The sequence below is a fragment of the Bidens hawaiensis genome, unplaced genomic scaffold, assembly GCF_021521415.1.
Source record: "Bidens hawaiensis isolate Kalapana, Puna unplaced genomic scaffold, B.hawaiensis_p1.1 tig00005976_1, whole genome shotgun sequence".
Classification (NCBI taxonomy): domain Eukaryota; kingdom Viridiplantae; phylum Streptophyta; class Magnoliopsida; order Asterales; family Asteraceae; genus Bidens; species Bidens hawaiensis.
Genome location: NW_027491395.1, coordinates 866,431 through 881,030, shown reverse-complemented (window position 1 = coordinate 881,030; position 14,600 = coordinate 866,431). Strand labels below are relative to the sequence as shown.

At 32.2% G+C, this 14,600-nt stretch overlaps 1 protein-coding gene across 1 annotated transcript; it reads left to right on the top strand.

Annotated features, from left to right (window-relative positions):
* Positions 1–3,973: 3,973 nt before the first annotated feature.
* On the top strand, positions 3,974–12,358 carry LOC143631240 (putative cytokinin riboside 5'-monophosphate phosphoribohydrolase LOGL10). Its single transcript, XM_077100061.1, has 7 exons — positions 3,974–4,126; positions 9,967–10,064; positions 10,166–10,196; positions 10,270–10,369; positions 11,574–11,644; positions 11,924–12,067; positions 12,272–12,358. Exons 1-7 carry the CDS (start codon positions 3,974–3,976, stop codon positions 12,356–12,358), a joined length of 684 nt encoding a protein of 227 aa, XP_076956176.1.
* The last annotated feature ends 2,242 nt before the right edge of the window (positions 12,359–14,600 follow it).

Genomic DNA, 14,600 nt, shown 5'->3' with positions numbered 1-14,600 from the left:
ATAAAGAAACATTACTAACTAGTTTACAATATATTATATCGTTCTAACAACTTTTACAAACTAGGTGATACTATCAAACCGGTTCTTCAATTACTTTACTTCTAACTCAAATGCCCATGACAGCAACCACCAATCAGACACGTAACGCACAGAAAATTACTTCTCATATCTGATTACCTGAAAAGCATGTTAAAATAGGTCAACTACGAATAGTTGGTGAGTTTCATAAGTTTAACGAAATCAGTTCTGCGTACCACACAGTCATAATTTGTATGTACGCGCGTATGTAAAAATATGCATTTTACGTTTGTATAAATATATGCAGCCATATCCTTGTGTGTGCATATGCACACATGTAAGTTTATAATATAAATTCGAAATTTCAGTAAAATCGTGATTGTTTGTTCGTACTACCTGTTTCCAATTTCCGTGTTTAACCAACCACTGTGGATCCCCTTCCTCCCAAAACGGTTCCACATGAACTCAACCACTGTGGTCCCCCTTCCACCCACAATGATTCTATGTAAACTCAAACATTATATAGTGTACACGCAAATAATTAATATATTCTACACATAGTATTTCCCTACGGCTAATCACGTAGCATGTATATAGACACATATGCACATATAGTATTTATCACGTATCACCAATTACTGTGACTCCCCATCCGCCCTCAATACGCATAATCACATTATCTTCTTAATATTCATGTCATAATCAAGTTAGTTCGTTTAATAAGTTGCAGCAGAACTTGGCTCATAGGCCATACTCAACTTTAGTTTATAAGTTGCAGCAGAACTTGGCTCATAGGCCATACTCAACTTTAGTTTAGTAAGTTGCAGCAGAACTTGGCTCATAGGCCATACTCAACTTTAGTTTAGTAAGTTGCAGCAGAACTTGGCTCATAGGCCATACTCAACTTTAGTTTGTTACTATTGTGGCCACCCTTCCGCCCACAATAGCCCCATAAACATCATAGACCACGTTATCCCCATGGCCATTACAGACCATGTTGTTTCTCAAATTAGTTATGTTTAACATTACACAACGTGTTTGTATAAACCTGCTGTTACGTGTAATTTCATTATGTTTTGCAAATTCGTATTATCTTCAATTAATGATAATAATCATCGTTCATCAGCACGTAGTCAATCATTATGTTTGTAGGGACTTTTCATATATAATTGTTCAGATATTCTATGTCCCGAATCGTTTTCAGATCGATAACGTGTATAAACATGCTTTCCACCCCAAAAGTTCGTAAAACAGTTTAGAAAGTGGGGGTCGTGAAACTCACCTTATTGTAGTTCGCACAGAAATTACGTATCGATAAGTTAGATGCCTCGTTTATAACCTGATTCCTATAAACGGTATTGTATCGTTAATACTAGTACAGTGTTCAAGCTAAGTCGGGCTGTATAGATAATCTGGGTATAGCTGTTAGGCCCAGAACATGACCATAGTCTTAGATTGTGACGTTGTATACTATGAAATGTTTAAAACTGGATTTGGCTCAGTTTCACCGTTTTCCGAGCCTAGCTCAGTTGATCGTTTATACGTTTTGGGATTAGGTAAGATCATATAAAACTTAAGTAAATATATTGACTGATAAAATGATTTGATTTATGAAAGAATTTTAAGGTTTCGATGTCTGGTTTGATTGCAGGGTTCATTTCCGTTTTCTTACGGGTTTGATTATACAAAACGCGTACAATCCACCCGAATTGTCCGGAATTCTCGTAAAAAGTTTGTTTTTATCAATATCATTCAAAAATATGATATTTGACCACTTTTGAAATTTTGACATACCAGTCAGTCCGTTAAACACAAAACTGCCGGTTTCGTTAAAACAATTATAATTTAAATCTTTGATAAATCATAACTAAATATGTAATTATATATAAATTATGTAAATTTTTGTAAAAATACATTAAGTCATGGAGAATTTTATAAAAATATTTCCAGAAATTTTATGATCATTTATTTATTTATAAAAATTCATTTAATAGGTTATAATCAAGTAATAAATGGCCCGTTTATATCAAACGACCTCCGAAAAATCCAATAATTTTTACCAATGGCCTCAATGTCATTACATAGCCCCTGCAAAATTTCCAGAACCTAACTCTTTTGACAAAATGCCTTTTTGTGCGTTTTTCGGCTGTTAAAATTCGGTTAAACCATGATTGCACAAACCATACTTAGGCATTTCCAATGATTCCCAAACTTTACCAGTGATCTTACCATCCCATATCAAACTTCAAAACCAAGTTTCAGAATTTTTCAATATGTTTAGCTATTTTTCCCAAATAAACGCTCATAAACGGAAATAAATTCACCAAATATTCTCCGTTTATCGAAAAATTACCAAATTTGAACAGGGACTCATTTATATGATCCCTAATGTCCCTGCAAGTTTTCACAAGCTAACAACAAGCACGTCACAACCTAATACTAAACAGCCCCTAAACAAGTGTTACGGGTTTACCTTGTCGGTTTTTGATGAATTTTGCTAGCTTAAACGACTTTCCGGGTCTCGGGTTGCAAACTCAGTATATCTACATATCATATAACATCAAACCAAGCATAAATCATCCATGTAACAGCCTTGATAATTAGGGTTTCGGTTTTGGGTTCAAACCGAACTTTCTAACCGTAAAAACGTTGTATTCATGTTCTAATCCGCGTTTTTGACCAAAAAAGTATATGTTCCTGGTTTGTAAACATGTTTAACATCAAAACATGGTTTCACTTGATTTTTAGGGTTTTTGGATGGTTAAACATGTTTAAAACTAACTAAAACATGTTTATATGTTAATTATAAGCATCAAACTTGGTTAAATCTTTATGAACTTTGATCTTACCTTAGGGTTTTGGGCAGGGGTTTGGAAGAGCAGAACTAGAGCTGCTTGGACTTCAAAATATGTTGAAAGTTGAAATGAATAATAAAGCTTCAAGTATAAGCTTTATATAAAAAACAAAAGTGGGGTAAGGGGCTGGCGATCGGAACCTCTTAGGGGCCCTTAATGGGCTGTTTTGGCCCATTAAATTATACATACAAGCCCAAACATGAAAAGCCCACTTCAAATTTAGTTCGGGTCCGGTTTTTCGCAAGAAAATTAATTCGGGTGTAAGAGATAGCGTAAAAAACGAGTGTTTTTCAGCTTATTTTTGTAAAATAAGAAAAACGTACCGACTCATTGTAAAATTCCAAAATATTTTCACGGATTGCTTAGAACATGTCATATAAGTGTTTTATAAATCTTTTTCGGCTTAACGGATGCTACAATGCTTGTTTTGATATTAACGATTGCGTTTAAGCTTATAGCGTATCGATAAACGAAACATTTTTCGTTTAAAGAGTTTTAAACGTACCGAGGCCTAAATATCAATATGTTAGCCTCTATAACATATATATAACTCGTATATGACCCCTCAGTATGTATACGAGTCATAGTTAGTGTCGGTCGGTTACTCGTTTAAGCACTACGAATTAACCGATTTATCGTTTACTTGTTACGTAATGAATATAGTGTCCCTCGTTTTGTCATGAATGTCACACCTAATTATGGCCAATACCTAATTTCTCCATAACCAATCATTCTACGCTTCGGTAGTCCACCCTTTTTCAGTTTATTGTAGTGTGAACCTCCTATTACTTGACGCTACCTCGATCTCTGTATAAATTGATGAAAATGATCAAGTAAAGCACATGAAAAGCATATAAAAAACTAGATCATGTTTTGCACCATGGATTTTGAAAGCGATCAGTCAGTGTCTTGTAGATATAAAATAGCAAATTAGATAGTGGGATGTTGCCAGGTGTTTGGATACTAATAGAACTTTTGCAAATATATAAACACAACCCATCTCTCTTATCATTCGCACATATCTCTCTTTCTCACTCTCCCTAGCTTCTAGATACGTAACAATATAATACAAGGAACTAAAGAGAACTTTATTTCCATAAATGGAAAGTAACAATCATCTTAAACAAGGTGGAGCAATGGAGGCGTTAACCGCGAAACCGTCTAGATTTAATCGGATTTGTGTCTTCTGTGGAAGCAGCTCCGGCAATAATCCAATCCACCATCATGCTGCCGTCGAACTAGGAAACCAGTTGGTACGTCTTTATATGTCTCTACTTCCATGGTTAGATAAAAGTGTTAAAAGAAATAAACAAAATGCACACATAAAAGTGAAGACTCAAGAGCATGTAAAGCTCTTTGTTTAGAATATATAGTGGATGCTTAGTAAAATGATTACTATCGGATTGAAATACATTTTATTGTACTCTTGAAGATTCAGTCAAAATAAATTGAAGAAAAATGACAAATATGTTAATGTTCTATTGTATAAAAAAGTATCATAAATGGAACAAAAACTTATCTTTTAGTAGTAACTTAGTTACAACTAATGAGCAATTCCCGCTTAGTTGAGTTTGGGGTGGCCTATTTGAGTTTGAAGATGGCGTAGAAATATCAAACCTCTTATGTGTGACACTATTTCTTTTCAAATCATTATGTTCTGAGTTATCTTATATTTTCAATATCATTATTATAAATTAAAAAAAATTAAAAATATAGATCAAATTTATACTTTTTTGTTCTTTTAGATTTTGTTTGATAAGCTACTTCATATCATATTAATACGAAAACATAATACTTGCATTCTTATTGTCCTCTAACTTAAATACTTTCCATAAATTAATTCTCTACTGAAATGATTATAACGATTCTTTACAAACAATCTTACAATACTAATAAAAGAAAATGTTGAAGCTTTGGTGTCAACTCTACATTTCTTATAATTTCTAATCTCTCTTCTTATTCATTCTAGATATCCATGAGTCATGGGTCAAAATCATTTTGTTAATTGGGTTATAACATAGTGTGGATTTTATTCATCATTGAGTTAAGTGCCTTTTCATACTCGGGGTTTGACCAACTATGCAATTTTACCACTTTTTTTAAATTTCATGCAAACAAATACCTGACGTTTCCGAAATCATGATATTTTAGTACTTTTTGCTAACCTTTTTGTTTTTTTTTTCCATTACTGATAAAATAGTTTTTGTTTCTCTCATTTTATTAACCATTTGGTCAAAAATAAATGAGCCAAACTATTTTAATAAAAACACAAACGGAATCACTTTTTTTTAACAAAAAGAGGCGAACCGAACCACTTTTAACAAAAAAAAATAAACTTACTGAACTACCTTTTTAACAAAACTAAACGAATTGAACTACTTGAAAATGCAAACAAACCGAACCACTTTTTTTTGACAAAAATAAATGACCCGAGCCATATTTTAAGCAAAACTAAACGAACCAATTCACTTTTGTTAAAAAAAATAAATAAACAAACAATGACACTTAACTCTTCATTGTTTAAAGATTTGTAAATTTCACATTTATAATCACCTTTCAAAACAATTGATGCTAAATATAATCAATTATTGGATTGGTGTTTGTTTTTCAACACTATAGAATATATATATATATATATATATATATATATATATATATATATATATATATATATATTTAAGTTTGCATTTATATTGTTTAATGACATTATGATCTAGATTATTGTCTATACACATTAATTATTATCTTTTAAATATTGTTACACGAGAAATTACATTAAGTTCAAATTTTCGATCATGTGTAGTACACGGGATGAAATATGGTAAAGATACATTTCATAAATCGTGAACTGAAAAAATAATAATTCATAATTTACTTCGTACATTAAATTAATTCATAAATATTTTGAGAATCACAATTAAAATAACGACCTTATTATTTTTATCGCTTGACAAATCCCGTGTAGTATACGGGTTCAAAAGCTAGTAAAATATAAACACGTGATTAAAATTTGCCCTGGCCTGAATTTGGCTAACATTTCATGGTTGTAGATATCATTCCTCAAGTTATATTTGTAAACTTTTTTTGATGCTATTTCTTTTTATCTTTTCAAGGAAAACATGCATTACACTTGTTATAATATATATATACTAGTTTTTATCCTCCGTATTATGGGGTCTGTTTTACATTACTCGTTTTTAATATTTATATATTTTTTGGGTTTAATTTTATTTATTGTAATGAAATTTATAATATACTTAGAGTTTGATGATAAAAATGTTTCACAAATAACTAAGATGTTATAACCTGGTTTAAAAGTAATCTGGGTTTGGTAAGACCCAAGACTCGCTTATTTTTTTTACTATAAAATTGTTTCTTAATTATAAATAACATTTAAAAAAAATGATATAATAATTTTTAGTATATCCTATTTTATAGGATTTTCACATCAATAATTTGGTGAGAATAATTTTTAATTTAATGACGTATTACGGGGGTTGTTTTATATTGTTTGTTCTAATATTTATTTATTTTTTATTGTATGAAAGTTAATAATATACTTATGGTTTGATAAAAAATTGTTTCATAAATAAATGAGATGTTATAACCCGGTTTAAAAGCTATATGGTTTTGATGAGACACAAGACCCATTTATTTTTTTTACTATGAAATTGGCTTTTTAATTATAAATAATATTTATGAAAGTTAATAATATACTTATGATTTGATAAGACCCAAGACCCGTTTATTTTTTTTTACTATCATATTGGTTTTTTAATTTAAATAATATATATATATATCTTTTTTAAAATAAATAAGATAGTATTTTTTTATTATATCATATTTTATAGGATTTTTACATAAATAATTTGGTGAGAATAATTTTTAATTTAATGAGATGTTATAACCCGTTTAAAAAATAACTGGGTTTGGTAAGACCCATATCCATGAATTCGGGTCAAATGCATGAGAAGCCTCTATTTAAAAATCAGGCAAATCTGGTGACTCCAAAAAAAGGGGATTTTTTTTACTATCATATTGGTTTTTTAATTTAAATAATATATATATATTCTTTTTTAAAATAAATAAGATATTATTTTTTATTATATCCTATTTAAAGGATTTTTACATAAATAATTTGGTGAGAATAATTTTTAATTTAATGAGATGTTATAACCCGTTTAAAAAATATCTGGGTTTGGTAAGAATCATACCCATAAATTCGAGTCAAATGCATGAGAAGTCTCCATTTAAAAATCAGTCAAATCTGGTGACTTCAAAAAAAGAGGGAGCGACCACATCGTAACACGTAAAATTTTTATGTCTTCATTTATATATATTATAGATAGATAGATATGTTTGGTTAGTTCAGATTTCAATCTTTCGAGTCTAAACTAACTATACAAGCTAATATAGGTCCTCTTTTAACTTTTATTTCTTTCTCTAGAAATCTTTTTTCTGTGTATATATATATATGAGAAATTTCACATAAAAGTAACAAACTTTTATATATTATACCAATTTGGTTACTCTAACTTTTTAAATCTAAATTAGGTTACTAATAAATTTTTTGTTTATCAATTACGTTATCACTAACTTTTTTGTCTCGTTTAAATAACTCAACTTTCATTTATGTACTAACCAATTTTTTTTACAGTTTTGGTAGCTTATTATGCAAACAGTTTTGGTAGCTTATTATGCAAACGTGACATTTTAATTCACATTATTATTCTGTTTTTTTATGTTTATTTTATAATTTGACTAAATTAATATTTGATGACTTTCATATTGTTTTTAGAATTTTAGCTACACGCGTGTATCTTAAAACTTAAATGATTAAAAAATAATAATTGGCTGAAATTTCTGAAAATTGATTTTTTTAATAACAAAAAAAATTGAATACTAGTGCTTTTAGAGAAAAGAAACTATTTTTTTTGAAATTATAATTATTTAAAATGTTTTTTTATTATTATTTTGAATTTATTTATTAACAAAATCAATGTCACTAATTTTAATTCCCTATCATCAGTCCACATCATCATTAACAATTTCTTAAAAAGAAAAAAAACTTAAATGAGTAGATAGATGAAACTTGAGTGATCTATATGAGACAAAAAAAAGTTTGTGAGTAACTAAATTGAGAAAAATAAAAGTTTGACTAACCAAATTGGTACAATCATTAAAGTTGGTTATTATTCACTAAATTTTTTTTTTTTGAAATACCAAATTTTATAAAAGAAAACATGCAACTAGAAGCCCTAAAATAGATATGATAGAAAATACTCTAGTATATAATATTGTTATTTATTTATTTATGTAAATGTAACTAATTATATAAGTAGCAACATATACACACAATATTTACTTGCATTAATTTTATATACACCCTTACAAACATTACATATATCAAGTATACTCAAGTAAACTTAAAATATCATATATACCCTTACAAAATAACTAAATATCATATATGCCCTTATAAACACAATTAATGTATCATATATACCCCTATTAATTAATAATATTTTAATAAATGACCATTTTTACGTTATTTTTCAAAAATTTTAACTTTCATATATGTCCATTTTAACGAATAGAATGTTCTACCCCTTTATATTACATAATGCGTGTATACCCTATGTTATTATTTTAATTTATATTGACGTTTTTACATTTAACGACAACCAAATTGTCTATCGTCACTTCTTCTAAATTGCAAACCATTCGAAGATTTATCATATCGAATAGTCTACACTGTAAAACCTTATATCGCATCTAATCAAACAAGAGTAATATGGTCATTTTTTTAAAATTTTTTTAACGAATTGTGTATATATGATATATTAATAACTTTGTAAGAGCATATACGATATTTTTAGTTTTGCATGGGTATATATGATATTTTTAATATTTGTAAGAGTATATATAAAATTGCCCATATTTACTTTGTATTGTAATTAATACATGCTAGTTTGTAATCACACACACAATGATAAGTTATTGCCTTAGCGGTGTATGAATTATACAAAAGTTATTGTTATTATTATTATTATTTATTTATTTATTTATTGATTGATTAGCGATTAAAGTACTAGTGAGTTAGTAGGAATGTAGGATAACTCGTCAACCAAGTTGCTAAGATTTCAAGTGTTGATTAGAGTAAAGAAAATTTAAAAACAAAATTTAAGAGGGTTGTGCCGCAGCTTGTTGCCCGTTTACCTGTAACTTCATTGTAAATCGTTTGGATGTTTCTATGAAATATAAAAGGAGCCAATTCTTTTAACTTCCTAAAAAAACAAAATTAGACATAAACAAGTTTCTTTTATTAAAAAAACGTGAAAACTAAATGTTGGTTTTAAATATTTTGAATAATATGTTAGAAATTGGGTTGTAACTTCTAGTATGAAATATAAGTATATGTGTATATACCTAGCTTAAAACGTCGTGTATTATACGTGGTAAAGTTGAAATCAATCTTCTTTAGCTTTGTAAACTACAAATTGAATAAGTGAAAGATGAAACAAGAGAATCAAGAAAATGTAAGTTGGGTCAAAAAAATTGTAAGTTATTTTTAGTTATAATTAGTTATAGATCTTGTAAAGAAAAAAAGGTAAAAAAAGAAAAAAAAAATTCACTTAGAAATAAATTAATATCTAGCCGTGTTGGTCATGCGCCGACATGGTGCACCATCAAGTTGTGTTAAATTAGTTTTTCTAAATTATTTCTTAAATTATATATCTGATCCAAAATAAATTACTATAAAATAATACATCATAATTGTAATTAGCTCATCCTAGACACGTAAGTAATTCTATGTTCACATCTTCTTCTCTTTTAATTAATAACAAAGAAACGAACTTGATTGGTTACCTCAGTCAACAAAGCTAAAGGCTTGTTTATTAATTAACTATATATATTATATATATAAACAAAAAGAAAAGCCCAATATATATATTTAATTTCGTCGGGTAATCAAATCTTATGTTTGTCGTAGTTAAGAAAATGCTGTCCTCATAACATACATCTTAAATACTACATGTTACTAGGAGTATAGGTATAAATGAAAGTGTAAAAAATAATTAAAGAATTGCAGGTTGAAAAGAAGATTGATCTGGTGTATGGAGGAGGAAGCATCGGATTAATGGGCATTGTTTCCAAAGCCGTATTTGATGGTGGTTGCCATGTCTTAGGGTAATGAAAGTTTATTAAACTTATTTTATTTGATAGTATCTTACACTAGTGACATGTCACAAATTGTCATAGGATATGACCATCACTTGTTGTTATGGCAGGGTGATACCTAAAGTGCTTATGTCAAAGGAGGCAAGTAACCTGGTCAATAAAATTCCTTTCATTTGAATATCATTAAAAAAACTTTTATGTTGAAATTTTTCAGATCATCGGGGAAACTGTTGGTGATGTAAAACTAGTGTTAAATATGCATCAAAGGAAAGCCGAGATGGCACGTCAGGCTGACGCCTTTATAGCTTTGCCTGGTATTATTATTGTCTGAATTATTATTTGATAGAAACTATGAAAGTTGTGTTTTCATGCATATTATTCAAACTACTGTTACTTCAAGATGACGTGATGTGACAATGACTGAAATATAGTCCAATCTTCTTTTGAACTTATATGAAAAAACAAACACACACGCTATATATATACTAGCCGAGTGCCCGCGCAATGCAGTGGGGTGTGCACGCAACTCGAAATTGAACGTATAGTATGTGTCAGTACATACGTCATCTGATGACAGTGTGCATGTAGCCCGAAATTTGACACGTAACTCATTCAAAGCCAGTTGCCTGTAATCGAAGATTGAACACGTGTAACCGGCCCGGAATGCACTTACTAACATTAAAACATGCTTAACCAACACCACGCGTGTAATTCATAACGATTACCGGTGCAGGGCGCTATGTTGAGCGCTTCCCAAGATTCGGTTATGTGCGTTACGTGGTGCTGAACACGCGTTTATTGGCCACGGTACATGTAAACAACGATATCTGCGTAACCGGTAATGAAATTCAAGAAGCAAACCCGAAATATAGAGTAATTTCAAATAAATCACTTTTGTAAACCAACCCGTCTTTGGCCCTAAACACGTTCCGACTCGGCATCGGTCTGACCTGGCCCCTATCTACTCGAACTCGAACCAAATTAACCTTTTTTCTTGTATCGACTTGTTCTGACCCTAATCCACTTTTACAAATGACCCAAGCTCACCCGACTCGACCTGTTACCAGTTCTACACGGTAATCGCGTAACATGTTAATTTTTTAAAACTAAAAAACTATAGCAACATACTCAAATTAAAGAGAATAAAATACTCGTTTTTATGATATAGTTATTTCAAGAAAAATCTTAACGTGTGAAAAGATATGGCCGTTAAAAAGTCGAGGGGGTAGTTGGTTTTGAATTAGGGGGCATATGTGTAACTATTATCTAAATTTACAAAAAAAAATAAAGTTGAGAGACCAAAGTTATAAGAATATTTTAAAGGAATGAAAAGACTTAATTACCCTTAATTTTTATATTTTTGATGCATTGTGTGTTGTGCATAAAGCATTAAGTTTGGTACCTCTTAAAATTTAAGAGGTCCCTCACTCATGCTTTATATATATATATATATATATGTGTGTCATGTATTGTATATCGGTCATTATTAATTATGATTTACCTTTGAAAAATCTATAGGTGGCTATGGAACACTCGAGGAACTTCTTGAAGTGATTACATGGGCACAACTAGGGATTCACCAAAAACCGGTAGATAAAATGGCAAAAAGTACATTTGTATTTGTTTTGAGTAATAGAAGAGTGTCATAATCATACTACTTGTACCAAATCATATAGGGTTTACTACATGGTTTCCATAAACACGCGTATGTTATTATGTTAAAATATAATATACCATAAATCATACGCATACTCAGTGTTATTTGGTCATTGATCTATATTTTAGACCAACACTCGGTTCAATTAGTTCTATTAAAACATGGTTTCATAAACAAAATTAATCACTTTTAAGAGCTTGAATAATTATAGGTAGGATTGTTGAACGTGGATGGATGCTACAACGCATTACTATCCTTCATAGACAATGCCGTTGACGAAGGCTTTATCACCACTGATGCTCGTAGGATTATCGTCTCCGCCCAAACCACCAGAGAACTCTTGTCCAAGCTTGAGGTAATAAACCAACTTCCTATATTTTGTTCCTTCTAAAAATGTTAACTTGACTTTTAAACAAAATTGGAAAATTCCAAATCACTTGATTCTAGTGGGAAGTGGGAACCTACCTTTTAAAAATAAGGCCACAACATGACGGGTTGATTTTGATAGTTGGGCCCATGAACAAATCATTAACATAAATGATGATTATGATGTGACCAGGAATTCGAACCGAAAAGTTGGACTGGAGTTAAGTCGAGTTGGGAAACCGAGCAGCAGTTGGGTATTTTTTTCAAAGTCAGAGTGTAGGTTCCCAGCCGGATCTACACGGAAATATCTCGTATTACGTATGCGCGGAATCCCTACGTAAGACGATACGAGTGTTAGACGCGATATACGTTAAACCCAAGTACAAAGACACGTTACAATACTCAATAGACACGTTGTATTGCAACTCCTTTAACACGTGATAGCCAAATCACAATTACACGTACTGAACCACTCCCCTTACAAAAAAAGCCGTAGCCAAACATATATACCTTTCGACAACTTCGCCTAACATGCTAGGCGAAGTTGTCAATAACTTCGCTTGTTCCACAAGTTCGCTTATAACAGGCGAACTTGTGGGACAACCTTTACAAACCAAAACCAAAACAAACTAACACGATTACAGACGCTAGATACTGAACTACTGACATCATGTACCAACAGACTCCCCCTTGGCAGTAGCTTCATATCTCTAACTTCAATCACGTGTCTTGTAATCCCAAAACTTAAGTTACCCGTCTTCAAGCATGAACTCCTTCTCTGACACAAACGGAAACTACTCTCTGATATTTCTTGCTTTCTTCTTTCCATGCCGGAATATAGAATATATTTTTCTCGTTCAGCACCTGCAAGTCAGCTTGAGACAAATTCACCAAGTGCATTGGATCATACACTCTCAGCAACTCTTGTTCATCTTCATCCTCCATCACCGCTTCAGCTGTTTCACTATCAACATACCACCATTTCAGTTCCTTTAAGACATCCTTGGGCATTTGTTTCATCGGCACTTCTTTTAAACACCGGATCGGCTTATACTTCATTATCATCCAAGGTTTGCCATCAGCTCTCATACCTCTGTCTTTATCTTCAACGAGCTTTCCTTTCTGCGGCTTTAATAACTCGAACTTTTTATCTTTTATACTTTCTTTCCAAACGATCTTCCCAATAATCCTAGCCATATTATCATCACTCCTGTTTATCAACCCCAACTTGGCTAAGTCCTTCACCTCACACTCCGGCAAGGTATTCAAAGATCTCAACAATCTCTTGAAATACTGAACTCCGTCAAAATGTTTAATCACAAACAGCCTCAACTGCTCATCATATAACCAGCATATAATCCCCTTCTTCGATTCAGCATATCCTTTGATGTTGTAACTCTTCTTGAACATAGTAGGAACCGCCGGTTTCTTTGTCTTTACGAACCATTGAGCGTAGCCTTCTTTCCATCTCGGCTGCTCTTCCCATTCAGTCTCATCGCTTCCCATATCTTGGCCCATGTCTGACTTATCAACTTCGGGAATTTCATGCTCAACGTTTTCTTCCACAATCTCTCCCTCTTCAATCTCACTATCAATTACAATATCAGCCCCTATCTTTTCAATCTCTTCAATCGGACATCGTCGTCACCTGCAATATCAACATCCACCATCTCCTCATCATCTACTACCACCACGTCATCACCGCCCGATTCACCAGTTGCACCAGTAGACTCCCCCTGAGATGTGGAAGTCCCAAGAGCTTGTTCAGTTCTTGGCAACTCACCACCTGCACCTTTCGATGCATTGGGATCATCGTCTCGATCATTCCTCTTCTTCGTCCTCAACTCGTCGCCTTTGCAGCTCGTCTCCCCCTGAGATGCCAAGAACTGTTTCAAGGCATCAAAAAGTTTACCGTGCTCAATCAGGAGGGACGACTGAATCTGATTCTCTGCAACAAGGCGCTGAATAGCGTGAGTCTGGATCAGATTTATTCTCGACTGTTCCGCCATGACCCTTTCAAGAGCTGCTATTCTGTCCGAGTCAGATAAGGTTGCATCAAAATCAAAACTCATATGAGAGGTGTCTTGAGCATACGGTGAAGGGATCCCCAAAGTAGCCGGGACATCAGAAACAGGTTGAAACGTAACCGCAGGTGGTATTGTAACAGATAACCCTGCGGTGGCAACCAGCGTCGACTCAACGAATCTTGCAACAACCTCCGATGGAGTAAGTGTAGGAGGTGGCAAGGACACAATTTCTAGAGTCGAAAGCCGAAATGTGGTAGGTGGAATGCCAAAAGAAGATGATGTTGTCAAAACGGGGGCACCTGAGGTGATCGGTCCTGTCACAGGCAACGATGCAGGGACCATAGTCATACCAGATAGAGCAGGTGGAGAGAAACGAACCACCCTCGAGCTTTCACCAGCTCCCGATCCTTCACCCGTTCTTGACCTTTTAGATCGACGAATCAACCGACCTAACTCCTCCTCAAAATCAGATTCACTGTCATCAGTATCTTTCTT

Bases quoted from the DNA above. Each gene is read 5' to 3' on its own strand.
- LOC143631240 (XM_077100061.1), top strand. From the start codon at position 3,974: ATGGAAAGTAACAATCATCTTAAACAAGGTGGAGCAATGGAGGCGTTA. The intron at 10,197-10,269 runs GCAAGTAACCTG...GAAATTTTTCAG, and splicing joins AAGTGCTTATGTCAAAGGAG to ATCATCGGGGAAACTGTTGG. The intron at 10,370-11,573 runs GTATTATTATTG...AAAAATCTATAG, and splicing joins CGCCTTTATAGCTTTGCCTG to GTGGCTATGGAACACTCGAG.